This window comes from Eulemur rufifrons, chromosome 21 (genome assembly GCF_041146395.1).
Source record: "Eulemur rufifrons isolate Redbay chromosome 21, OSU_ERuf_1, whole genome shotgun sequence".
Taxonomy (NCBI): domain Eukaryota; kingdom Metazoa; phylum Chordata; class Mammalia; order Primates; family Lemuridae; genus Eulemur; species Eulemur rufifrons.
Window position 1 is genome coordinate 5301635 of NC_091003.1, and position 24753 is coordinate 5326387.

The 24753-nt window shown below is 41.6% G+C and overlaps 2 protein-coding genes across 3 annotated transcripts in view; both read right to left on the reverse strand.

Annotated features, from left to right (window-relative positions):
• Positions 1–7472, reverse strand: part of CCDC62 (coiled-coil domain containing 62) — a 30953-nt gene extending 23481 nt beyond the window's left edge. For both annotated transcript variants that reach the window (XM_069496840.1, XM_069496839.1), the window contains exons 1-5: positions 7322–7472; positions 4903–5095; positions 4562–4728; positions 2695–2796; positions 431–602 (exon numbers count right to left, since the gene is read on the reverse strand). In XM_069496840.1, the coding sequence (XP_069352941.1) occupies positions 431–602; positions 2695–2796; positions 4562–4728; positions 4903–5095; positions 7322–7357 (670 nt within the window). In that variant the 5' untranslated portion in view covers positions 7358–7472. The remainder of the gene's footprint in view (positions 1–430; positions 603–2694; positions 2797–4561; positions 4729–4902; positions 5096–7321) is intronic.
• A 2068-nt stretch (positions 7473–9540) lies between these two features.
• DENR (density regulated re-initiation and release factor) lies at positions 9541–20801 on the reverse strand. The gene is made up of 8 exons (XM_069496841.1): positions 20705–20801; positions 19806–19920; positions 16443–16462; positions 15658–15742; positions 14301–14384; positions 11674–11790; positions 10851–10990; positions 9541–10739 (listed from the first exon to the last, which is right to left on the reverse strand). Exons 2-8 carry the CDS (start codon positions 19909–19911, stop codon positions 10695–10697), a joined length of 597 nt encoding a protein of 198 aa, XP_069352942.1. The 5' UTR covers positions 19912–19920; positions 20705–20801; the 3' UTR covers positions 9541–10694.
• Between the last annotated feature and the right edge of the window lie 3952 nt (positions 20802–24753).

The window sequence follows — 24753 nt, forward strand, 5'->3', positions numbered from 1 at the left end:
GCCACCGTGCCTGGCTAACTTTTTTTCTCTCTCTATATATTTTTAGCTGTCCACATAATTTCTTTCTATCTTTAGTAGAGACGGGGTCTCGCTCTTGCTCAGGCTGGTCTCGAACTCCTGAGCTCAAACAATCCACCCGCCTCAGCCTCCCAGAGTGCCAGGATTACAGGCGTGAGCCACCTCGCCCGGCCAGGAGTATTTTAAAATAGGATGTATTATGCAGTTTTCCCCAATTCTGTTATTACCTTGTAACCCCAAAATTGCAGCATAATTCTATAGAAATGAAATGGAAATTTCATGTTAGGGCCTTAGGCAGGAACAGACCTGTTGACTCTCAAGCAAAGCATAAAGTTAAGTGAACCCAAATAAAGAAATATTATATATTCCCAAGATAATATATTATTATCTTAAAAGTATGTCTCTTCCTTACCTTTCAGTTTATTGACTTCAATCTTAAGTGCCTTCAACTTCTGCTTATAATCTTGCTTTTCTTTCACAATACACGTCTCCACCATCTTGGCGTCGCGTAAAGCGTGCTCTAGCAGTTTAAACTTCCCCGAGCAGTCTGAAATGTGATTGACTGCCTCGATAATATCCTTGTCCTAAAAACCAATTTGAAAACGGTTATCCTAGATTTTAAAATTCCAACTAATCAGTAAGAAACGATTACACCTAAGATCTTGTGTGCCAGGTTTCATTCCAAGCACTTCTCACGTGTTGACTTGTTTAATCTTCACAGTAACCCCATGAAGTAGGTACTGTTATTATCTCCAAATGACAGATGAGTCCACAGACACAGAGAGGTGACGTTACTTGCACACGGTTACACAACTAGATAGTGATGGAGCCGCCATTTGACCCCAGCTGGCCTCAGAAACTATGCACTGAACCGCGATACCTTACTGTCTCTCGGAAACTTTAGCACCAGACAATCTGATTACCTAAGAAACCAGGAGCCAAAGGAGAGTTGGAGGTCGTTCTCTGGATCCCAGGTAAACCCCAGGGCTCACCACTTCCTCCCTCCTTTCGGTCTGTTACCGTGACAGACTCCGAGACCTCACCCCAAACTTACCACATTAGACTCTCTTAATTGTTGAGGTTGTTTTAATTACAAAAAGGTATTTGCTTGTTGTAAAGCAATTCAAACAATACCTAAAACTATAAAAGTAATAAGTAAAAGTTCTAGCCCCCTCCCACTCACCTGGAATAACTGTTAACAGGTTTTCCCCCTGCTGAGTGAAGTATAAGCGTTTCTGCTACAGCATTGTATATGCATTTTTTTTTAACAGAGTTCTGCTCCGTTGCCCTAGGCTGGACTGCAGTGGTGCAATCATAGTTCACTGCAGCCTTGAGGCTCACATGATCCTCCTGCCTCAGCCTCCCAAATATCGGGGACTACAGGTGTATGCCACTATACCTGGCTAATTTTTCTACTTTTTGTAGAGATGGGGGTCTCACTATGTTGCCCAGGGTGGTCTCTAACTCCTGGTCTCAAGCAATTCTCCCACTTTGGCCTCCCAAAGTGCTGAGATTACAGGTGTAAGCCACTGCACCCAGCCTCATATATGCATTCTTGAAAAACTTCATCATCTGCACATGTCACGCTAGGAAGCTTACAGAATAATAGGGTGGGGACAGGCCATTCAAAAACCAATGGAACTCTGTGCCCAGGCCAGTAGCAAAAAGTAACGGTGCTAATAAGTACAGGAGCACCCAAGCCAATGCCAGGAGAAGCACATCACAGTCAAGCCCTCTCAGCCTTAAACCTGGGGCTCTACTTCCTCCTTTGGTGAGTATATCCCGGAAAGCACTTGCTGCAAATAGAAGCCATTTGCATCAAAATAAAAACTCCAATTCTGTGAGCACAGCCTTCTTCACGAATCCACTGTTTTTATGCGGGGAAAATGCTTTTGTGGCATTTTCATTAGTGCCCACAGCTTTGCCAGACTTTGCTCTCAGGGAAACCACAGCAGTTGCTGAACTGGCTACCGCTTTGCTAAAGAAAATACTGTATATTTTAATATTTTCTCTTTAATTTTAAGAACGGTTGCCCCTGATCACTTCAAAACATTATGTCCTAGGGAAAAAAAATCACATATGAATTAGCGTGACTGTCCCATTATACCAACATCATTCCCCTAGTTACCAACTGTCACAGACATGTGTTACAGCCCAAGAGACCGTATATTACAGCACAGCACATGTTAGTGACTACATCAACCACTTGACTAACAGGTTTTCTCTCCCTTAAAAAAAAATATTTCCCAAAACTTCTAGTGGTTAGGAACAATTTTTTTTTTAATTTTAAAAAAAGGAAAAAAAAATGTTAACAATGAATCTAATTGCCAATAACTTTAAGAGACCTAATAATGGACACCCGGCCCAAAAAACAAGGTAATTTGTTAATTCCATGCTAATTCCGTGGCACGCCAGGCCCTGGGATGGGCTTTGGAGACAGAAGACCCGAAGTGGAGACCTGCCTCTTCTTTTGATGCCTTGGGAACATCATTTTAAATCTGTGTCCCTCCTTTCTGAAATGAGTATTATAGAATACTCATAGAAGAGCATTTTCTATGTACTGTGTACATTGGTAGCTTTACGTTTCCGGGATGCTATGGGACTTAGGTGAAATAATGTATGTGACTTTATTAACTACAAAGTGCTCTGGCAAAGGGAGGTATTGTTTTTAGTTACCTTTAGCTTTATCATTGTAGTGAGAGCTTGTTCTCGAGCTTGCAATTGTCCTACCTGAGCAGAAAGTTCCACTAATGTGTTGCTCAGGGTTTGGTTTCTAGCCTGCAAGGGAATGACACACACAGCACGACTTGAGTCCTTTTAAAGCCACAATCTGTCCTCACTCTTCTATTTTGTTTTTTCCTTGTTTAACTTTCTTTAGTAACAAAGTAGGCTAAAAAAGCAATCGTCAAAAAGGAATACAATTCCTTCCCTTCTGTCAAAAAAAATATATATATAAATACAAATATCTATTTCTATATGATTTCTAGCATCTTTTCAATACTTATATTTGCTCTACTGAATTATATTGGTTATGTTCATAAACGTGTCTATTTCCCAGGATCTTTTATGTATAATTTTAGGTTGGGAAGAAGGAAGAAAATGAATGAACGAGAACTGGGTTAGTAAGAGACTTCCTTTGCTGAAATACGGTGGCATTGATGAATTCTGTGAATTTTTAAAAAACTCTGTGTTGAAAGAACTTCACACTGAGGTATTCCCACTTATTGGTTGCTGTTTTTGTTAAAACCAAAGCACTGTATCTGATACAATTACTGTGTACATGATGTGTTTGCTAGCTGGAAAAAAATAATAATCAGACTTTTTAAAAGAGACCTTCAGGAGGAAACTTAAATGCATATTACTAAGTGAAAAAAGTCCATGTGCAAAGGCTACATACTCGTGACTCCACCTACGTGACAGTGTGGAAAAGGCAAAAAACTATGGAGACGGTAAAAAGATCAGCGCTATCAGGGGTGAGCGGGGAGGAAGGGACGAATAAGAGGAGCACAGAGGATTTTTAGGACAGTGAAACTATTTTGTATATACTACGATAGTGGATACGTGTCATTATTTGTTGAAAACTCATAGAATATAAAACTGAAAGAGTGAACCCAATGTAAACTGTAAACATCAGGTGATAATGACATGTCCGTGAAGATCATCAGTTATAGCAAACGTCCCACCCTGGTGCAGGACGTGGACAGTGGGGAGGGCTGCGCGCGTGTGTGTGTGTGTGTGTGTGTGTGTACATGGGGTATGTGGGGACTCTCTGCTCAATTTTGCTGTGAACCTAAAACTGTTCTAAAAGATCAAGTTTATTACTTATAAAGATACCTTCCATTTTTCATCCAACATATCAACGGATTCTATAATGGTTTTTACTTATTTTATAGCTACAAACTATCCACAATAGTATTAAAAAAAAACCCTAAAATAGAATCTATAATCTTATTATGAATTATTAAGACTCATTACCTTACCAAGACCTATACTGAATATCATTATGTAACAAGAATACGAACGATATAACAAAAAAATAAGCTGGCTTCCGCTCTGTGCCTCTCATAAGGCACAAACTAAAAAATACGTGATAACCGACTGGTTAGAAGAGAAAACTGAAAAAAAATCAGTCTTACAGACTTTATACCCAATATGCCATCAACACGGTGTAGATATGATTATCATCTAAGACACAATAATTTAGGAAACATAATTGGAAACTACCAAAATTTGATGATACTCATCTCAGCCTTTGAGAAAGGCTTTCTAAAATAACCCTTTGTTGACTACATGGTAGATGCTACTAACCCAAGGGCATCATAGTTACAAAGGGTTGAATTGTGGCTGGATCTCCAAGACAGCAAAGTGCTGTGCAGCGAGCCACAACTGCAGGATGAATACGAAACTGTCATTGTGGATGGATGGATGTACTTTCATACATATACCATGTGCATTTTTCATGAAACACTTAAGTCTAATTTTTCAATAATTGAAACACAAACAGCATTTGGACTAGGGAAGCTGATGAAAAAATAAACCCAACCTCCAGGTCTTCGGCGAGGAGAGAAGAATGTGTTGCCTTCTGAACCATTTCCTGAAGCTGTAGTTGAGTCTTTTGAAGAGAAGTTTGGCATTCAATCTGGTTGGATTCAAGGGTTTTTACCTTCTTCATGAGGGACCTGATTATTTCTGTTCTTTTATGTAGTTCGCCTGAGGGAAATTTCATCAATAACTTATTTGTGGTCAGATTTGGAGCTTAAAATGCATTACTTTCAAAATTGGTGGTTAAAAAGTAAAAGTGTGCTAAAGACTTTTTTAAAGGAGAATTCTTTTTTTTGTGTGTGTGTGAAGTGCATAACAGATGTTGCTGAATGTATTTCTGACCTTCTAATTTGCTGCAACGTTCTTCCAAAGTCAACACTTTCTGCCGATCGTCTTCCCACGAAAGAAGTTGTCTCTGGTGCACTGTGACCATATCATTGAGCTCTTTATCTCGGTCTTTCAATTCTGTAATGAGCAACTGCAGCTCCTTCCGTTGTTTCTCAACAGTGGAAATCTCAACTTCTGACCCGATGTTCTAAACACAGAAAGTGGTTTTACATCGGAACAAAACTAATCAATAACATAAATCAGCCAAGGTATATTTTCCAAATAATTATATCTTCCTTCACTGCCAATTCTTAGTTAAATTAAGTTTTATTGTTAATATTATTTACAAGTTTTATTATTAAAAACATGGCATCAAAATTATGTGTACTTGGCCGGGCGCGGTGGCTCATGCCTGTAATCCTAGCACTCTGGGAGGCCGAGGCCGGAGGATCGCTCAAGGTCAGGAGTTTGAGACCAGCCTGAGCAAGAGCAAGACCCTGTCTCTACTAAAAATAGAAAGAAATTATCTGAACAACTAAAAAATATATATAGAAAACATTAGCCAGGCATGGTGGCGCATGCCTGTAGTCCCAGCTACTCTGGAGGCTGAGGCAGGAGGATTGCTTGACCCCAGGAGTTTGAGGTTGTTGTGAGCTAGGCTGATGCCACGGCACTCTAGCCCGGGCAACAGAGTGAGACTCTGTCTCAAAAAAAAAAAAAAAATTATGGGTACTTAAAAAGCAAGTTCAAGTTCAAACCTGCCATGCACTCTGCCTATTATTTTCTGTTATGCCCCACACACCACGCTGAAAAAGTGTGACTATTGTTAAAACCCACTGGCTCACCACAAATAAACCCATTTCTGCATTTTTTTCCCCTTTGCTGTCATTCCTTTCCTGGAATCCTCGAGGAGAATCCTTTCCTCCACCAATCAGCGATGTTACCCCCACCTGGCCCAGCAATTACGGAGTAACCAAGTAAAGGGAAACATGAAATGGTTATATTTTAAATATCAATTCTTACTAACAAATGGGAATTTTAATCTACAAAAAGAGAATGAAGTTCCACAGTGTTAAATATTTATTATAACCACAACATCTGAGACATCTATAGTCACTCAATCTACCAAGGACAATTTAATATTGTTGCTGGTCCAAACTCAACATACCTAATTAAAAACGAAGTTTTCTAAGGAAATTTTGCACACCTACACAAAAGATAATAGTACAATAAACTCCCATATACTCAATACCTAGGTTCTACCATTATCAAGAGTTTGTAACATCTGCTTCAATTTTCCTTTTGTTATTGATAAAAAAATTTCATTTCACCCTTACACACTTCAGTAAGCATCTCCAAAATGAACATTTATTCTATAACCATAATGCCATGTTCATTCCTAACAACATCATCTACCATAATCCCCTTTAAGCACGCATCATTTTAAAGTCTAGTGCACTGAATTTGGTCTGACCCAAGTGGCTATATAAATAACCCTTGGGCAAGTTATTTTTCTAAGCCTTGGTTTCCTCACCTGTCAAACAGTAACAACAGCACTGTAAAGTCTTAGAGTCACGAAGATAAAGCAAAATAAACTCTATGTTAAGCACAAAGCCTGGCACATTGCAAGCACTCAAGAAACACTAGCTATTACTAAGACTGTAAACCACGTTTCGAATTATGGTACCGTCCCTGTCCGTGAAATAAAGAACTAAAAGTTTTGCTTTAAGAGTTCCACCTTGGAGACAGTAATTAAAAGTTCTCTAGGGGCTCACGTACAGCATTACAGCTTTTGAAAAACGAGATTTCTAAACAAGAATGATGAATGAATTACAGTTACTAGTAACTAAACACAGAAAATGGAATTTGGAGTCAAGGGGTTCCAAGTCACAAGACTTAATTAAATTCCAGTCTTTGGTTATTCATTCATTCATTTATTCAACAAATATTATTTATTGGGCGCCAGTGGCTGGGGACACAGTTATGAGCACACCAGGGAGGAGCATATATTCCTTCTACTACAGGAAAACAGGCAGTAAGCCAAGGATACAAAGAGTTCATCTTGTTATATGCTGATGAGTGCAAACCCTGGGCAAGCTCACTTTAAAGATTTGCTGGTAAAACAGAGTTGTAGGAGTGTCCCTCCACTCGCCAGGCTAAGTAAACTCAGGACGTCAGACCGGGTGTACAGAAAAGCAGCTCTACAAACGCCAATCGCCGTCCTAAGTGAGCACCCTTTGGCCTGGGCTGAATAACCAGTTTTTGTTAGGTTAAGGAAACGGACGTGACGCTCCGTTTTTACTCTGTGTCCTGCGTGTTGTTGTTAATTTTAAGCAGAAACCGTTCTTTCAAAGCAACCTAGATTCCGGCCACCATGCGCCGTCCTTCCAGCCGCGCCGGGCAGGAGCGGCGGGCGGGCCCGGCGGCCGCTCACCTGGCGCCCGGCGAGGAAGGTCGCCGGAGGGTTCATAGGTGTTTCCTCCGCCCCGAGAGTCGGTGCGGGCAGCGTCACCCGAGAAACGCCATAGGCGCGCCTGCCCGAGCGGCGGGGGCGAGCCCGGAGCCCGGCGCTCCGCGCGCCCCCAAACCGCCTGCCCGGTGCGAAGGCGCCGAGCGCCGGCCTCGCGACACTTGGCGACACTTGGCGACACCGCGCGCCGGCGCCGAGGCTCCGGGGTCCCGCCCGCTTCAGTCTGGGAATGGAAAGTCCATCACCCTCGCTAGAAGCTCCGGCGCCAGGGCCCTTAAGAGCCGGGTCTCCACCACCGCCCGGGGAACGCATAAACGAATTAAAGGCTGTTCGTCCCTGTCACCCTCTTGCTCGCTCCTGTGCACGCCTGGCACTGAGAACAGGGCTCGACACGCCAACGCACAAATGAGTGGAGGCGGACGCCCAGCCCTCCTGGTCAGACCGCGGCCAGCCTAGCAGACCCTCTAAACCAGCATACACAGATGAAGAGAGGGGGGAATTTTTTTGCTCTTGAATAGTAATGAGAATCGTGGCACTTTGTCATGACAACATTTACCATACGCTGGGTTGAATCTAAGCTCTTTCACGTGTTATCCCATAGTAACCTCTTCATGCCCTTTCACCTCCACCAGACGTTATGTAGGAACCGGACCATGGAAAGATAATGCTTATCACACTTTGAGCCCATCTCCTAATGCTTAACCCGTTAGACAGCACTACTGGAAAGACAAGTTACCAAGGACAGTCTTATTTCAACTTTGTTGGTAGAATATAAATTAGCAAATTATGCCACTGTGTTCAAAAAAGACAATCTGAAGATGGAAAAACAAAATTAAGATTTCTTGCTTTGAAGCTTTACTGATAGGCTCATGTTCAGAAGACAATGTCTTAGAATTTATCAAGAAAGCAAATTCTGACTAGTTATTAGAGAGCCCATCAGTAGATGACTATGCAGTAAGTCTTGGTGGTGGAGCGAGAAGGATGAAAAGGAAGGTGGGTTGAATGTCAACTTTCGAATATAAGAGCATTTTAATTCACATGCTTCTCAGATTTCACCACCGTAAGATTCGGTATTTTTCCAGGAAGCCCTAACGTACCATTGTTCACCAGGCAACCACATGCCTTTAAAAGGATGTGTATGAGATTAAGAAATGAGGCTAATCTTCTGACTATGGTGTGTAAATAGTTATTGAATGTGGTAAGAGGATTACAATAACCAGGTGCCAATCAAAAATCCCAATATTTTATGTTCACTCCCCCCACAGGTTTTCTTTAAAACAAAAAATCTTTAAAGATGTAATTTTTTAAAAATGACATAAATGAAAGCTACAAGAATTACACTGCATCTGATTTTATACTTACACACGATCTAATTCAAACTAAAGTCCTGAATGGATTTATTCCAGCCTCCTTACTTGATTTCCTAAGTAAGGGAATTTCGTAAATAACAAAGACAGGACCTAAAAGGTAGAATTCATTCTTAAAATAGTAACTTGACAAATTTAAAGTAAGAGAAAGATACCACAGATTATATATTAAGCAACAGCTGACTTACTGAGGCTTTTAACTAAAAGGGAGTTTAAAATCACATATTGTCAGCATCTATTTTTTAAAAATGAATGAAACACTCAAAACTGTATGTGCATTTGAAGTTGCAAGCTTAATCATGAAAAATCTCTTACATGTAATATAAGGCTGCTTAAAGGTTCATATTCTTCTTGCTAAAAATGATAAGACTGTGAGAATGTATAAAGTCAATCCTTGAACTATTAGTACATTTTAATCAAAGATTATAAACCATGTTGCATTTTAAATTTCAGGTCAAAGAAAAGGATTCACACGTATGTTATCACAAGGACAATTTTAATCCTGCATTTTCCTGCAGTAACATCCATTGCCAGTTATCTATGGATTGAAACTGCATTCTAAGAACTGTGAACATTAAGAAACGTTACATGAAGTCACATGTTTTGATACAGGCATCTCCCAGCACCAATGGAATACATACATTAACATACACCAAATGGTCTTGATGGATAAATGTGTTTCACCAGATAATCCTATTTAGAATTCACAGTTAATGCAGAATTTTTAAATTTTGTATCTTTATTACACATTTTTCCAAGACTTTATTTAAAAAACATTCTTCAAGATTGTAATTTGCATGGCAATAAACAATGGTTTCATACATTCTAAGTTTCTTAAAGGTGTCTATAGCAATTTAAAATACCGCAAGTCGTCTTTTCAATTTGCAGCACCTGACAAAGTTTAAATTTATTTAATGCATCCACTAAAGTTGTCAGTTAATCTCTTGTGAGAAACATATGTTTCAATTGTTACTTTCCAGACCATACAGTGATCATGGGTTTATATTATTTTTAATTGGTTAGCAGAATTTTACTCACATTACTTATAGCTAGAACAAGAACTCCCAGCCCCTCTGAATGGCCTTCCACTCAGAATAATGATAATGACTATCTAAAATGGATTTGGGTCTGTCCCCATTTAACATTACCAAACATGTTTCCATGTTTCCATTACCAAACATATTCTTAGAAAATATGAATTTTAAACATATACATAATATTCTATCACATGATGCACCATCACCTCTTTAACCATTTCCCAATTGTTCATTTATATCATTTGCAATTTTGATATTAAAAATAACATTGTGATGAACACCTTCATTCATTAAGTTTTAAGCAAGATTGACTATTTCTTTAGGATAACGTCAAAGAAGTGGCTTACTGGGTCATACAGTGCACATGGTTTTAAGGCTTTTAATATACTTTACCAAAGACTCTCCAGAACAGCTTGAACAACTCCTAGCAAGAGTATGTTGTTATGCCCACAAAGTGGACCTGGTAACAAGGAAGCAACTTCAACCATAAATCTGTTAGATTCTCACCCAGCTCAAAACTATCACACCAAAGAAGCAAGGAGACATATTACTGGTGAGGAAGCCAAATTTTAAAAAAATCACTTAGCTTTAATCAGTAAAATAATCAACAGAAATGCTTCCCACAAAAACTCTACAGGGTTTTCCAAAAATAAAAAGTTAAAAAGAGAGAAGGATAAAAGTCAGTACCAAATGACCAAAATTTTTTATTTGACTAAATTCTATCTCATGCATAAGCATGACAGTCTCCCCTGTTTATTAGACTTTGGCAATAAAAAAACAAGCAGCCTTGTACAGAACAGTGAAAACGCCAAGGATGAGGGTGCTCTACAGTTTTACTGTAGGATAAATATATATATATATTTAAAAGGCCTCTCCCCCTTTGGCCGTATCAACTTTCAGTTCAGGTCATTAAATACAAACAAAGTTTCAAAATCACTTCTTTACTTCTCCAAGATCTTCAATGCTGTCATCATCTACCTATAAAACACAAATAATTACATTTCATGAGTTGTGGTAGCAAATAAGAAAAAATGGAATAATCTGCCTTAAAAACTTATTTCTATGTATACATGTGTTCCATGTACTTACCTCTGGCCACTTTTCCTGAATGACATCAATTATGTCATCTGTAAAGTCTCCCTGAATGATAATTTCATCCTCCCCTGTTACTGAGGCACCACAGGAGAATTTCTGAGCAAAAAATCTTTGTGCTTCTTTAAGATCAATTTCTGTTTTTTTAAAAAAAGAAAGAGCAAGACTATAATTGGAAATGTGCATCAAAGATAAATTTCCATTTTGAAATTTAATCTGCATTTTAAATTCATAAAACAGACTGTGTTAAGGGGTTTTGTATTTCTTTCAGAATAATTACAAGTCATCATAGGCAGAGATCCTAACAAGCCTTAATAGTTATAATGAGGTCCACTAATTGCTTTTCAATCTGCGCTGTCACATGAGGGGACCATGGTTTAACTTTCACCCCAGTTTTAGTTTCATTCAAGGTCTGCAGGAACTAAAGGGGCTCTAAAAGCAGGACATTCTGCCGCTACCCACCTTCCCTCACCCTCCACTGTCATTCCCAGAGGGAACAAAACATTCTGCAACCCTTTGCCACCACGCCTGCATAGGATAGAGCAGCAGCACTGGACGGCTTCAAAGGGAATCCTTTCCAGCCTTCCTCATCCTACATAAAATGTGCCCAAGCACGAATTCTGGGAAGGAAAAAATAATACCAGTTCCTTCTACAAAAGATTTTCAATTTCTCCAAAATTTGATTTTGAAGCTATAGTTAGAAACGCAAAACCTCATTTTGCATCATAGCAAAAAACAGACCTGTGAAGTTTCCATGATCCAGAGAGAGAGACAGAGAATACAGTTCATACATTTTAAACATATTTAAGCCTGAACTCACCGAAAGTTGCAAGGCCACATACTCTCGTCACGTATTTCTTCTTTGCTCTGGGGATTTTGGCTATGGTAACCTTCTGTGGGACAGTCTTCTTTTTTTGTTTTATTTGACCCCTTCCACCTTTATTTATTAAGAAAGAGCTTAGCATTAATTGTTTTTTGATATAATTATGGAATACTAAGTCTTTAAATTTGTTAATTTTCAAAAGGTTTAAGTTTCTCTAATACAAAATTAATAAACACATGAATGTATTCACCTAATAAACATTTATTAAGTATCTACTATGTTCCCAACAGTGGGCTAAGAGCTGAGGACACAAAGATGGACAGAACATAGTCCCTGCCCTCCAGGGACTCACAGTCTAGTGAAGGGAGTAAAAAAGAGTTAACAATTACAGTAATCTGATACTTACCAAAATAGGACCTATGACTAAGGCACTACCATAACTCTGCAGAGGGATGACTGACTCAGCTTCCAGAGGACAGAAAAGGTTTCCTAGATGAAGTGACATCTAGGTTGGGTTTTGAAGAATAAGGAAGTGTCCAGGTGAAGGGGAAAGGGCCGGAGAGGTATAAGAAAGGACATTCTAGGGAAAGAGAACAAGTACAGAGATAAGACAATGCATCTGGAACTTTGGGAACTACACCTGTCTTGACTGAAAGATGCTAAAGAATATGTAGCAGATGAAGCCAGGAAAGCCAAAGATTACGTATCAGCCATTAAAGGACTGGTACATCAAGCTCTGGTATTTGATTTGATATTGTGGAAGAGGAGAAGCCGCTGAAAAACTATGCAAGACTGAAATAACCAGATTCACACTTTGTCAAGGTCACTCAATGGTGGATCTGTACTTAGGCAGAGCTGTGAAGAGTAAGACTGACAGGCCACTAAGGAGGCTCCTGCATGATTAGCCCAGGCAGAAATTATCAAAATCTAAACCAAAGCTGTGGCAACAATAGTGGCAACCAGGCACAGGATAAGAGGAAGAAGGAGGAGAAAAAACAGAATTTAGAATTGATTAAAGCAGGCAAAGAGAGAAAATCTAAGACGGTTCTCAAGTTTCTGGCTCAGATGATTGGAGAAACTGTGCTGTCACTACCCAAAGTTGAGAAAATGAAAGACATTGATTTGGGACTTAATAAGTTTAACTTTGGAAGTGCTGTGTTTGAGGTGCCTGTGGGACCGTGCGCACTTCCAATCTAGAGACACGGGCCAGATTTTGGGAATTTTAAGCGTATAGTGGTGGCAGAAGTTAGGGACGTAGCAGAATCATCCCGAAAAAACATGCAGAATGAGAAGGTAAGAGGGCCTACAACAGCATCCTGAAAAACGCCAACTTTTAAGAGACAGAAGGAAGAAAAGTATGCACAGAAGACTAAGGAGAGTGATAGGAGAACTAGGAAGGAAGAATGCCACAGAAACCAAGGAAGTACAACACTTCAGGGAGGGAATTCTCAAATGCTCTTATTCAGTGATTACCAAGCCACCGGTGAGCCTGGCTAGAAGAGTTTCCGTGGCATGAAAGCCGAGTTAGGACAGACTGAGGAATGAATAGTGAATGACAGAGCAGGAAGGGGTAATAGCAAGTCTAGTCTTAGTAGGTCTGGCTAAGAGGGGAAGGGGAGGGATAAGATTGAAAAAAAAAAGACACAGGCTTTAGGCTCTTGGGATATTGTTTTTTTAAAGATGCAAAGTCCTGAAAATATTTATAAGCTAATTTTAGCCATAGGGGAGAATAATTAAAGAAGAAATAGGCAGGGACAGGATCCACAGCACAAGGAATTAGTTTTAGAAGGAATACAGAGTCGGGCCGGGCGTGGTGGCTCACGCCTGTAATCCTAGCACTCTGGGAGGCCAAGGCAGGTGGATCACTCGAGGCCAGGAGTTCGAGACCAGACTGAGCAAGAGCGAGACCCCCGTCTCTACTAAAAATAGAAAGAAATTATCTGGCCAACTAAAATATATATGTATAAAAAAAAATTAGCCGGGCACGGTGGCGCCTGCCTGTAGTCCCAGCTACTTGGGAGGCTGAGGCAGCAGGATTGCTTAAGCCCAGGAGTTTGAGGTTGCTGTGAGCTAGGCTGATGCCACGACACTCACTCTAGCCCGGGCAACAAAGCAAGACTCTGTCTCAAAAAAAAAAAAAAAAAAAAAAAAAAAAAGAAGGAATACAGAGTCAAGTATACAAGTATACACAACAGCTGTAAAACAAAATTTTCAGCTGAGCTATCAGAAAGTAACGCAAAGATGAAATCTTTTATAAATGTCCTCGCTCCACTTAAATAGAATACATAGGAATTTTAACTGGCTGCCTGCTTTTTATATATATACAGGGCAAATAAGCATGTTTTGTTAAGTCCAATTTACTGATAAAGCCCAAATCATATCACATCTGATCATGATCCTGAGAATACGGTTTTGTACCCCTCTGCATGATACACACATGGCTATTCACAGGCGCCATCATAGCCCGCTACAGCCCCTACAGCCTGGAACTCCTGGGCTCAAGCGATCCCCAGCTGGAACTACAGGCATGCGCCACTGCACCTGGGGAACCCTGTTAATTACTTCTAACTTCTATCAGAGGGAAGGTATGTTTGTACAATTCCAACCGTGAATTAAGATCTTACCTCTCTTTTGTTTTTTCTTCTCCTCCTCTTCCCCTGCTGTTCCTTGACCCTCACTAATTCCAGTTTCTTGTTTGGGTGAATTTTCTGGACATAAACATGAAATCCAAAAGCATTAACACCCATCACATAATCATTTCATACTAATGTTAAAAAAAGAAATCACCTTGAGCAACCTCACACTCAAATAAGACGTTTTACCAATAACAGAGCACAACATCTGTTGAGCAAATGATTATATTGCTAGACTCCTATTCAAGTCTAAATCTAAAGTCATTATGGTAAGTGTGTAGTAACAGGAGAGAAAACAGAGTCTTTGATATGTGCAGATTAGGATTTCTTTAGCCACATGAAAGGAGCATAAAACACTCAGATATTGCAGGAGTGTTCTAGCATCTAAACATACTAATCTTTCTTTCTTTTTTTAAGAGACAGGGTCTCACTCTGCATCCCAGGCTGGAGTACAATGGTAATTACAGCTTATAGTAACCTCAAATTCCTGGGCTCAAGTGATCCTCCTGCCTCAGCCTCCTGAGCAGCTGAGACTACAGGCGTATGCCACCACACCCAGCTAATTTTTTTTTTTTTTTTGGTAGAGATGGGGTCTCTCTATGTTGCCCAGGCTGGTCTCAATTCCTGGCCTCAAGTGATCCTCCTGCCTCTGCCTCCTGAATCCCTGAAATTATAGGCATAAGCCACCACACCTGGCTTCAATATATAATGTGGGAAACTCTATAGCAGCAGTCCCCATCCTTTTTGGCACCAAGGGAGCGCAGATGGTGATGCGAACAATGGGGAACAGCTGTAAATACAGAGGAAGCTTTGCTGCCAGCCACCCCCCCCCCCAATTCCTAACTTTCACAGAAGACAATTTTTCCACGGATGGGAGAGGGCTAGGGAGGAGTGCAGAGCTTTGCAGCTCAGTTCCTAACAGGCCACGGACCAGTACCACAGCTCTACAGGACAAAGGAGCCAGTTTCTTTTCTTTTCTTTTTGTTTATTTATTTATTATTTTTTGAGAGACTTGCTCTGTTGTCTGGGCTAGACAGTGCAGTGGCATCATCATAGCTCACTGTAGCCTCAAACTTCTGGGCTCAAGCAATTCTCCTGCCTCAGGCTCCCGAGTAGCTGGCCCTACTTGGCTCACACCACCACGCCCAGCTAAGCTTTCTATTTTTTGTAGAGATGAGGTCTTGCTATGTTACCCAGGCTGGTATCAAGCTCCTGGTCTCAAGCCATCCTCTCACCTTGGCCCCTCAAGTAGCTGATATTACTGGCATGAGCTGCTACTTTAAAATAATGCCATATGTGCATTTGTTTCAGGTATACAAGTCTGATGAAAGAAAAAAAATATTCATACCTACAGTAAGTTTTGCAAACTCTTTTGGAAAATTCTTCTCTAACCATTGTCTACATTTAGCAACATCAGGCATATATTCACAGTACTGGGAGAAAAAGAAAAGAACAAACTGAGTCACAACAAAACATTTTCAGTCAACCAAAACATTTTAATTAAAAACCATTCCCTATGGTTGCTATACAAAGAATGATAAAAACTAACTACTCCCACCTGAATTCTTATCCACAGGAAATCTGTATTCAACCATGAAATGCCCCATGAGAAATCAGAAATTAAAAAGAACTAGGCACCTCCTCACTAAAGCAATTTATTTCCTCTCCACCTAACAGAAGGGCCATTAGAAAAAGGAGCAACAAACAAAAATGTCTATTTCTTGCTTTGGGCACATAAGTGCCTCATTTTTATGACCTGCCCATAGAGCCTGACTTAGAAAGTCTTATATACAATTTATATTGCTTTCTTTCCTCTGTCAGACATGTAAATTTTGGCTTTAAGGTTACTCTTATTTTATTAGTTATTCACAAGTTCTATGTAGAAACCCAAAATGTATAGCAAACTGCAAAAGATATACACATATGACTCAAGGTCTAAACGAAAGAATTTTTAAGACTTTATAAAACCATAAAATTATTCTAAATCAAAGTACTCTATAAAAGGTTGAAATTTTACTATCAAATGATAGAAAATTAAAAATAAAAAAATAAAGTTCTAAAGGTAGCTCTAAAATCAAGAGTGACTTTAAATGCCGAAATTAAAACACAGAAAAGTATTTTAAAAGGACTTACCTCTGTTGGTAAGGAACACACTACAGAAATGGAAAGAAAAAAGATTGGAAATGTCAAACATATATGTACATACACACACAGGGCTGATCATTACTTTTGTATTTGTCAAAACACTTCATTTCTACTTTTTTATTATAATTTTCTTGTATCACTTTTCCAATGCTACTTTTTTTGAGGTAACAGACATGGTTATTTGAGATGATACTATCTTGATTTTTCGATTTAAAGAGTGTCTCATTCAGTTGCCGGAACATCAAACTATGCTATCTTGCACAGAGTAAAGTCTTCCCATAACCATGGGTCCAGTGGGCCTGAAAACTAAGCTAAGACGGGAACAATTCCCCCTACAACAAAGCTTAAGTGGAGCCGATTATTTCTTTTGGTAGCTTTTTCAAAACAGGCGTTAATTTTCATGCTTACTGACACTTTTATAAACTTCAGTAGCACTTTTGCTACCATTTCTTTGCAATATGCTTTTCCTTTTCTTCTTTATATTATGCTACAGAAGATCATGAAACTATAAAGCTAGAAGGAACTTTGGTTGTCATGCACTGTACAGCCTGCACCGGCTAAAGGACTAAGGGAACTAAAAGAGCTTCCCAATTTTAACCATGATTCTACCCCTAGGTCAATTGCTTATTTTGTTTTTATTTATTTTTTATTTTTTGACACAGGGTCTTGCCATCACCCAGGTTGGAGTGCAGTGGCATCATCATAGCTCACTGCAACCTCAAACTCCTGGGCTCAAGAAATCCTCTTGGTTCAGACTCCCAAGGAGCTAGGACTATAGGACTACGGGTGCACACCACCACGCCCAGCTAATTTTTCTTTCTTTTTTTCTTTTGTAGAGATGGGGGAGGGGAGGCTGTCTCACTATGTTTCCCAGGCTGGTCTCAAACTCCCAGCCTCATGCAATCCTCCTGCCTTGGCCTCCCAGAGTGTTAGGATTACAGGCATGAGCTACTGCATGAGGCCCTGTTTTTATTTTTAAGGTTTAAAATGGAGTAGTTCACTGGGCCCAGTATCTTGAGACTTCCAAGGGAGAAAAGGGGTGGTACACCATGAAATAACAGCAATTACCATATATTGGGCATCTACCATGTGCCAGGCACTTTACTATGATTTATATATTTTTTTTTAATTTTTTATTTGTTTTGAGACAGAGTCTTACTCTGTTGCCCAGGATAGAGTGCCATGTCATCAGCCTAGCTCACAGCAACCTCAAACACTTGGGCTCAAGAGATCCTCCTACCTCAGCCTCGCAAGTAGTTGGGACTACAGGCATGCGCCACCATGCCCGGCTAATTTTTTCTATATATATTTTTAGTTGTCCATATAATTTCCTTCTATTTTTATGTTTATTTTATTTATTTATTTTTTTTTTTTCTGAGACAGAGTCTCACTCTGTTGCCCAGGCTAGAGTGAGTGCCGTGGCGTCAGCCTAGCTCACAGCAACCTCAAACTCCTGAGCTCAAGGGATCCTCCTGCCTCAGCTCCCGAGTAGCTGGGACTACAGGCATGCACCACCATGCCCGGCTAATTTTTTCTATATATATTTTTAGCTGTCCATATAATTTCTTTCTATTTTTAGTAGACATGGGGTCTCGCTCTTGCTCAGGCTGGTCTCAAACTCCTGAGCTCAAACAATCCGCCCACCTCGGTCTCCCAGAGTGCTAGGATTACAGGCGTGAGCCACTGTACCCAGCCTGCTATGCTTTATATTCATTATTATATTTAATCATCACAACTTTATAAGGTAAGAATTAATATATCTGTATATAGATGAGGAAAACGAGGGTTAGACTAAGTAGCCCACTTGTATCTGGATAACAGGAATTGAACCCTGGTCTGTTTTTGAAGCTCATGCTCTTAACCACTAAATTAGATTGCACAAAGTAAGCAAGTGACTTAGCTGTGACAGCCAAGTGAAAATGATCTGCCTTCCCCTCACCTGACTAATGTACCACCACACTACCACCCATCACTATTTTATATGTGGGGCCCTAAGCAAGTTAAATAGTTCATCCAGTAACAAAGGTGGAAGTGCAGGTTTAATTCGCAGGAACACACCATAAGGAACAGACTAATCCGGTATAAATGGGACACTGTATAAGGCACTGGCTTGGACTCTTCAAAAATTATCATTTTTTAAAAAAACGGGAATGGGGATAGGGAGTTCTAGATTAAAAGAGTAAAGAGATATATCCATCAAATGCAGTCTGCAAAGCCTGACTAAATCCTAGTTAAAAGCTGGGCGTGGTGGCTCATGTCTGTAATCCCAGCTACTCAGAAGGTTGAGGCAGGAGGATTGCTTGAGGCCAGGAGTTCAAGACTCTGTCACTAAAAAAAATTTTTTTTAAATTAGCCAGGTATGGTGGCACACTCCTGTAGTCCCAGCTACTTGGAAGGCTGAGGCAGGAGGAAAACTTGAGCCCAGGAGTTCAAGGTTACAGTGAGCTATGATTGTACCACTGCACTCCAGCCTGGACAACAGAGAAAGATCCAGGCTCTTAAAAAAAAAAAAAAAAATTTTCAGACTAGGTCTCTATTGCACTCACAGAATGTTATGTCCACAAGAACAAAAACCTTTTTGACTTATTCACTACTCAGTCCCTAGCACCTAAAAAAACATTGCTAGGGTCATAGTAAGTGCTCAAAAATATTTACTAAAAAAATTAATATTTACCCTTTTACTGTCCTGTATCTTCAAATTTTTCTGAAATTTTCCAAGATGCTAATAAAATAGAGCATTTCAAATTCACAAACATTTCTGTACTGAAAAATGAGGAAAAGCACTCAAAGGGAAAAAGATCTTGATTAAACCTAATACACGGAATATTGCTCAAACCAAGAAGACTTTCCCAACTGTCCTAATACCTATCACTCCAACCTCATTTCCCACTCCTTAACTGGTACCCTCCCTACTCTGTACACTATAGTAATTCAAAGCTGCTCGTCTGTCCAGACATGCATCAAGCTTTTTCCTGCATAATTGTTCACTTAGTCTGGGATTCCCTTCCCCACTTTCTCATCCAGTTCTTGTCATCCCTAAAAACTCAATACCTTCCAAGAAGTCCTCCTCTAATAGCCAGACTAGCACATAACATCAGGCTGAAATAATCTATTTGCACATCTCTATTCCAAATGGACTGTAAGCTTTTCCAGGCCAAATTACACAGGTTGGGAAGATCTGTTAACCTACGTCTCCTCCTCACCAGACCCCAGCCACTCCCCAGCTGAGGATTCACCAAATGACAAAGACAGATGGGGGAGAGGGAGGGAGCTTAATAGGACCAAATGTGAAACTATTACCACAATGCATAAAAATAGAGTAAGAGTCATTTTCTGCCTTCCAACACTTGCCTCCACAATAAAGGACTCGAAGTGGGTAATCGGCATCTAACTTGGCACTGTTCCTTGGGTCGCCTTTGGAATCAGCCCCACTGGATTCAGAAATGTCAGCAGCCATTTCATAAACCTGTACACAAGCAAAGTAGCACATTTTCACTATTGTGGACTAAGACCCCAGAAGAGCAGGAGTCACGTGCTGTCTTGCTGCCTCTCACTAGAAATCCCCCCCCCCAAAAGCTGTTTCAATTCTCTGTTAAGTGAGGGATACAAGCTGCACTACATCCATAAAATATGAGCAACTGCAGTACATCATCTCTCTGGTCCTCAGGTCTGCAGGGAAGCCAGCAGCAAATGGACCATGGAGGATGGGAAAGGTGGTGGTGGGGGGGACACTAGGGAAAAAGATGAAGCAACAAGGAGAAAAGGATGGGGTGGGTGACCTCGGTAGACACGGAGCAAAAGGTGTGAGGGTGATCCGGGAGGGATGCAAACTGCAGTGCGAGAGAAAGGCTACAAAGCAGTTGGCGAAGAAAACCTGAAGAGCCTAGGAAGAAGGGGTGGGTCACCGGAGGTGCCCCGAGTGCAGGGCGTGGGGGCAGCTAAACGGCAAGGGAGGGGCATGAAGAGTCGGGAAAGGGCATGGGATGGGGCGGGGTGTCCAGAGCCCGAAGAGGATGAGCAGAAAAAGTGGGGACAGAAGAACCAGGAAGGGGTAGAATGTAACAGTACTGAGGGGACAAGGGCCACAAGGTCTGAGGCGAAGGGGCGATCCCAAGGGACCCCAGAAGGGGCCCATGTGGGCGGGGGTGTGGAGACGCCCGGCTCGGCCCCCTTCCGCCAGGCAGCACCTCAGCTTCCAGCACGCTCTCTACGAGCTTCTCGCAAACGAGAGAAGCACGAGGGGTCGTTACCCAGGCGGTCGCACAAGTCCCGCCGCCTCCGCTCCCGCCGCTATCCCCAGCTGAAGCGACACATGCAACTCCTCTTCCCCGGCCAGGGCCGCCCGAGAGCGCCTCGGCCAGCCGCGTTCCCGCGAGACAATGAGCCTTTATCGCGAGATTCAGGCTGCCGCTGGGAGGATGTCGCGAGAAGCCTGAAGGCGGGGGCGGGGCGGAATTAGTGAGCATGCGCCTTCCGGTCCGGGGGCGGGGCCCAGCGCCGAGAGGCGGGATAGCAGGCGGTGCTCGTTACCTGTTGCATAGGACGAGTCGTGGGAGATGTCCGCGTGGAAGGGGACGTGCTCCTGAGTCAGAAATGACTCCCGATTAATGAGCCTGGGGAACATCGCCGCAGTGTCTGGGATGCATCCTGGGTCCTGACTAACCTCCTGCCTACTGGATAAGTCACTCCTCTGCAGGGAGAATGCAGCTGGACAGGGCGCTTGGTTTCTTTTCGATACCGTGCCCTAAATTGGAGGGATTCTTCTTGAAAAGATACTATCAACGCTATTTAAGTTTTTTTCGTCGTCCGCAGTCTCGCCACCTTAACAGCTGTGTTTGTCACCTTCTTCACGTTTATCTGTCCTTATATGTGTTCTAACTTGGAATGACTCTGTCCCATCTCAGACTTTCTCAGGAGGCTGAACGCCTGGTGGACAAAACCACATACGGTGTGTCTTGTTGCCCTTGGGGGAAAATCCATGTCCTCACTCAGCCTGAATCCCATCTGTGAGATGGGAGTGATAACACTGCAACGCTTGCAGAGATAGGAGGGGTAGGGCAATGATGACCCAAAACAGTGCTTTGTAGATGGTGAAGTTTGTTCTTTCCTGTTGTGCTTAATCCTCCACTCACACCTACCTTATTCTCCTCCTTCCCTGCCAACTTCATTCACCATTGCTACTACCACTCATTTAATTTTCTGTTTACAACTCATATGTTGTGTGTGCACTCGGACATCTGGCACCATCTTTTCCATCAGTCGTGGGTCTTCCACCCTGACATCTTTCTTAAATAAAAAAGGAGTTCCCCTCCTCCCTCACAAAAGGGTCAATTCTACATGACACTAGTGAAAGAAGAAAAGATCTTGTTCCCACCAAAGCATGTTTGTTTTTTTTTGGTTTTTTTTGAGACAGAGTCTCACTTTGTTGCCCAGGCTAGAGTGAGTGCTGTGGCGTCAGCCTAGCTCACAGCAACCTCAAACTCCTGGGCTCAAGCGATCCTCCTGCCTCAACCTCCCGAGTAGCTGGGACTACAGGCATGCGCCACTATGCCCGGCTAATTTTTTTCTATACATATATTTTTAGTTGTCCATATAATTTCTTTCTATTTTTAGTAGAGATGGGGTCTCGCTCTTGCTCAGGCTGGTCTCGAACTCCTGACCTTGAGCGATCCACCTGCCTCGGCCTCCCAGAGTGCTAGGATTACAGGCGTGAGCCACCTCGCCCGGCCCAAAGCATGTTTGATTCCAATAATAGTATCTTCCACGCATTGACACCCACACACCCCCACTGTGTGCCAGGAACCCTTCATTCCACAAAATTTTCTTAGGTTCCTACTTTGCACCAGCCACTGTGCTAGGCACTGCGAATACGACAGTGAACAGAAGAGCTAAATCCCTATTCTCACTAAATGTTTCAGTCTTAGACATGTTTGCTGATTTAATCGTTACAAAACCCCTGTGAAGTAGGTATTAATATTATTGTCCCTAATTTCCAGATGGTAAAATCAAGGCTCAGAGGTGGAAATGAATTAAGTTCACATATGCTTAAGATCACACACAACAAATAGCCTATTTTATTGATCTTAAGCTGCACACTGGTGTTCACAGCCGCCGTCGCTTTCGCTTCTAGCTCGCCGAGCTCCAGCGGAAGGAGAAGAGAGGTAAATAAGGAGGTCTTTATACCACCGCTTGGACAGCACAGACTGCCCCAAAACTGACCCAGGTAAAGCACCCAGGAAGTAACTGGCTACAAGAGCCTTTCGCAGGAGTGCGCCCTCTACTGGAGGGGCGAAGAACCCTCACCGCTACAGGCTGGTACCTTGGCACTCAGTGAAATCAGACGTTGTCAGAAGTCCCCTGAACTTCTGACTCGCAACCTTCCTTTCCAGCGTCTGATGCGAGAAATTTGCTCAGGACTGCAAAGCAGACCTGCGATTCCAGAGCACAGCTATTGGTGCTTTGCAGGAGGCAAACACCTGGTTGGCCTGTTTTGAAGACAATCTGTGTCCTATCCGTGCCAAGCGTGTAACGATTATGCCAAAAGACATCCAGCTAGTTTCAGCAGTTCAACTTTTATAATTAAATCTGTTAAATTTTTCTGGACAATCCCAGCATTTGAATTTTTTTTTTTCAACCCGCATTTGGATCCTTTTAGAAAAACAAGTAAATTTCTTATTGACGGCAACTCAATGGTGTTTGTACAATTTTTATCATACGATAGATTCCATCCATTCGCTATACTTTTCTTTTCTTTTTTTTTTTTTCGCTATACTTTTCTAACTGAGTTGTCCTCCATGCGAGTACATGTTTGTAATGTTGTCTGTCTTCTGTGCTGTTCCTGTAAGTTTGCTATTCAAATACATTAACCTATAAAAAATGCACATTTGTCACATGTCAACATCTCTCATATCAAGATGCATTGCAATGGGCAGAATCTTAGCCTTATGTCATAATAGTTCAGTTGGCAGCATTTTTCTTTCTTAGTGGTGCACAAAATAATGATGCATCTTACAAGTAATGGCATCTTAGACATGATGAAATATGGACAGGTGACCAGTGCTGCATAATAGACCGGTGTCTTCAGTTTCATTCCTCACACTTTTCCTGCTCTACTCTGTATGGAAGAGGGTTCTGCTCCTGTAGCCTGTTGGCCCAGGCTTCCTTGTTCCCTGGCTTCCAGCTGGGATCAGCCAGTGGGAGGCGGCCGTGCCGTCAACTCACGTCACCCCTGGAGCAGTATCTCTGGCAGTGGCTGGCTCTCCCTCTGCATTGTTAGGGGGTCGCAGCCCCCGGACTCCTATAACATACAACCCTGCCTGGATCTAGTCTCCAGCCTAGGAGTGGTGACGGCTTCCTGCTCTGCATTGTCTCACAGTTCCATTCCACACATAATCAAGTCTCTGAATTAAATTCTTCTTTGCTTGGCCGGGCGCGGTGGCTCACGCCTGTAATCCTAGCACTCTGGGAGGCCGAGGCGGGTGGATTGCTCAAGGTCAGGAGTTCGAGACCAGCCTGAGCGAGACCCCGTTTCTACTAAAAATAGAAAGACATTATATGGACAACTAAAAATCTATATAGAAAAAATTAGCCGGGCATAGTGGCGCATGCCTGTAGTCCCAGCTACTCGGGAGGCTGAGGCAGTAGGATCGCTTAAGCCCAGGAGTCTGAGGTTGCTGTGAGCTAAGCTGACGCCACGGCACTCACTCTAGCCTGGGCAACAAAGTGAGACTCTGTCTCAACAAAAAAAAAAAAAAAAAAAAATTCTTCTTTGCTTTACATACTTATATGGTGTTCTTTTTTCTGGGTTAATTCTGGATAATACAATTGGCATTTAAACCTAGACCTGTACTTCCTGTCACACCCCACAGTCTTTCAGCTTTTAGTTACTAAAAGATGGCATGATATAACAAATAAAGAAAAATCCCAGTGTTTTCTCACTGGGAAGCCACAGACTCTTTGAGAGGCAGTGGAGTTATTGCAAAGGATACAGGAATCCACTTGTGCACCAAGCATTGTCAGTAAATAGATTAAATATCTTTTAGACATAAGTGTTCCTATTTTCTAGTATACGTCACAGTTTTGTTCCAATGAAAGTCCAAAAGTTGAATCTGACTGGCCTGGTTCAAGTTATATCCATTCCTAAATCAATCATCATCACTAATCAAGTCCCAAATCAAGTGTCTGTCTTTGGAGCTGCATCTGGAGAATGGAAAGAGGGCACATCCCAAAAGAAAACTGAGTCACTATTACAAGATAGAGTGATGCTAACGTAAAAAAAACAGCAGATGTCCACTATAGG